The 2,295-nt window shown below is 34.2% G+C and overlaps 1 protein-coding gene across 1 annotated transcript; it reads left to right on the top strand.

Annotated features, from left to right (window-relative positions):
* The first annotated feature begins 132 nt into the window (after positions 1-132).
* On the top strand, positions 133-1,823 carry LOC109586131 (uncharacterized). Its single transcript, XM_020002301.1, has 7 exons — positions 133-373; positions 426-506; positions 655-776; positions 827-979; positions 1,025-1,232; positions 1,288-1,341; positions 1,391-1,823. Exons 2-7 carry the CDS (start codon positions 449-451, stop codon positions 1,741-1,743), a joined length of 948 nt encoding a protein of 315 aa, XP_019857860.1. The 5' UTR covers positions 133-373; positions 426-448; the 3' UTR covers positions 1,744-1,823.
* The last annotated feature ends 472 nt before the right edge of the window (positions 1,824-2,295 follow it).

Genomic DNA, 2,295 nt, shown 5'->3' with positions numbered 1-2,295 from the left:
GCTCATATCTCAGTGAATAAATTTTTTAGACAATAGAAGTTGGAACACATCATTATTATGGTCAGGCAGTCATATTAAGACCATAAAATAAATACCCTAAAAAATCACTGCAGTTACACTTTAAGCAGCACACCCAGTCTTCCTTACCAGTTCTCAATAATTGAAGGAGGAGAATTTAAGTCTAATAGCGGGTATGGATCCATTCAACGTAAAGATTTCTGTTTGGTTTGTGTACTGGGAGAAGAATTAACTAATGGAGTGAATGGACATTCTGATTCAGAAGATGAGGAACATGATACTTCGAGTTCTAGTGATTCATTGGATTCATCCAAAGAATTAAGTGGTTCAACAGGAGCTATCAACAAACCACAAGGTCAGCAATTAAGTCATTTTTCCAGTTATTTGTCATAATTATTTGTATATAGAGTGTACTGGAGAAGGGGAAAAGATGGAGGAGGAGAAAATAGAGGAATTAGGAAAAGAAGAGCAGGATGATAATGAGCCAGGTAATATAAGAGCTTTCACTGCATCTGACTTTATGAAACCCCACTCTTGCTTGTTAGACCCACACTGGGCATGCCCTGTGTGGCAAGTACTAAGATATTAGGCCAAATCAGTCTATCATTTAATTCTTTCTTTTATTTTATGGTGTAGTGTTTTCCATTGGTATAAAAAAGTTCATGACATATTATGGAATACTCTATTTTGAAGAAGATGGAGAAGAAGACTTATTATTTATATTCACTGCTGCTAGGAAGTTAAATGCTCTATATGAGGTAGTATAATTTGTCGTATATTAATTTCAATTATAGATCTACTATCGTAGTTTATTAAGAAAGAACACTCACATGCTCAAATGAGGCAGAATTTTTCTTTTTGTTTCAAAGATAACGATGGATATATTGAATTAAAGTTTGATGTTCCACAAGAAAAACCAATTACTGGATGGAATATTCAGCCTCATATTAAACCTACCAAAGTAAATACTATTGTTATCAATATTTTATTATTATTATGCATCTAGTTGAATCGTTTTGATGTTAACAATTTCGGTGAATTAGGATATCCTATTCCTCCATATTGCTTGATATCAGCTTATAAATCAACAAATGCTGTTCCTACACTCCATTATGCTATACCACTGGAAGGTGTGACTGATCCTGTTACATTATATATTCATAGATCATCAAAGAATCCTTCATCATCAGTTAATGCTTCCATTTCATCATCAGGTAATTTTATTATACTGTCTTGTAAATAAATTGCGATAATAATGTTGTTATGTAGTTTCCACAGCTACTGCTGCTACTGAAGCTAGTCCAAGAAATGAAGGAGGAGGAGGTAACACTATAATCTGACTATAGCTTTTTATGGTTCTTGTATGTTATAGTGGGTGTAGGTATTGACGTAAAAGATGTTTGTAAAAAGCTAAAGAAAGTTTTGATTAATCATCATGTTGTTTTGTCAGAGATATTTCAGTATTCTCTTGTTTCTATAGCTAATGAGCTCCTTCAGGTTGGTATAATAACTCGTGAAGTACAAAAAACATCAACTTATGATTCTATGGTTGGAAGTTTTACATCTGGATTGAGTTTATACCACAATCATTCTGAGCTAGAAGAACATTGCATTAGGTTTTTAAAAGCTTTATCAAATGTTGGAGGACCAGTAAATCAGGCTGCTTATATGATACAAAAAGAATGGGCTAAAGCATTAGATAGTGCATTACTTTTTGAATTTTAAGATCTATTTTATTTTAATAATTTTTTGAATATTAAAATTTTTGTGACCACGCCTATTTAAATGGCGGGGTTTTCCTTGTATTCAAATAGCAAAGACACAGAAAGATTAGTAAATACTGTCCAATTTAATCTAAAACTAACAGCAGGATATTTTAAAAGATGATATCGACTCATCAAGGCATGGACAAATGTGCATCGTTACTGAAAGCATTGCTGAGTCCTAGGAAAGATCAAAAAGGTCAGTGCAATATAATTATTTGCAGGCTTTAGCTAAGCAGTAAACTCGTAGAAAATGATCATCCAAAGACACCAAGACCTCGACCAAGACAGTTGTCATTATCAGCAACAAGTTCCTCTAAAGCAGAGAGTAGGAAGAGGACTTGTGGTGGGCAGAGCCATGAGAATATTGTCACCAAGCCAGTTCAAACAGTTAGTGACAATATGAGACATTCTGCAAATAAGAAGCAGGCACACAAAAACTGTAAAACTGTGAACACTGCTAATACCAGGAAAAACCAAGAAACAAGCAGGGCTGTTCCTCTCCAGCAGTGCC

The sequence above is a fragment of the Amphimedon queenslandica genome, unplaced genomic scaffold, assembly GCF_000090795.2.
Source record: "Amphimedon queenslandica unplaced genomic scaffold, v1.1 AMPQUscaffold_12940, whole genome shotgun sequence".
Taxonomy (NCBI): Eukaryota; Metazoa; Porifera; class Demospongiae; order Haplosclerida; family Niphatidae; genus Amphimedon; species Amphimedon queenslandica.
Note: the sequence above shows the minus strand (reverse complement) of the source record. Positions and strands in the feature narration are given on the sequence as shown.

Bases quoted from the DNA above. Each gene is read 5' to 3' on its own strand.
- LOC109586131 (XM_020002301.1), top strand. From the start codon at position 449: ATGGAGGAGGAGAAAATAGAGGAATTAGGAAAAGAAGAGCAGGATGAT. The intron at 1,233-1,287 runs GTAATTTTATTA...GTTGTTATGTAG, and splicing joins TGCTTCCATTTCATCATCAG to TTTCCACAGCTACTGCTGCT. The intron at 1,342-1,390 runs GTAACACTATAA...TGTATGTTATAG, and splicing joins AAGAAATGAAGGAGGAGGAG to TGGGTGTAGGTATTGACGTA.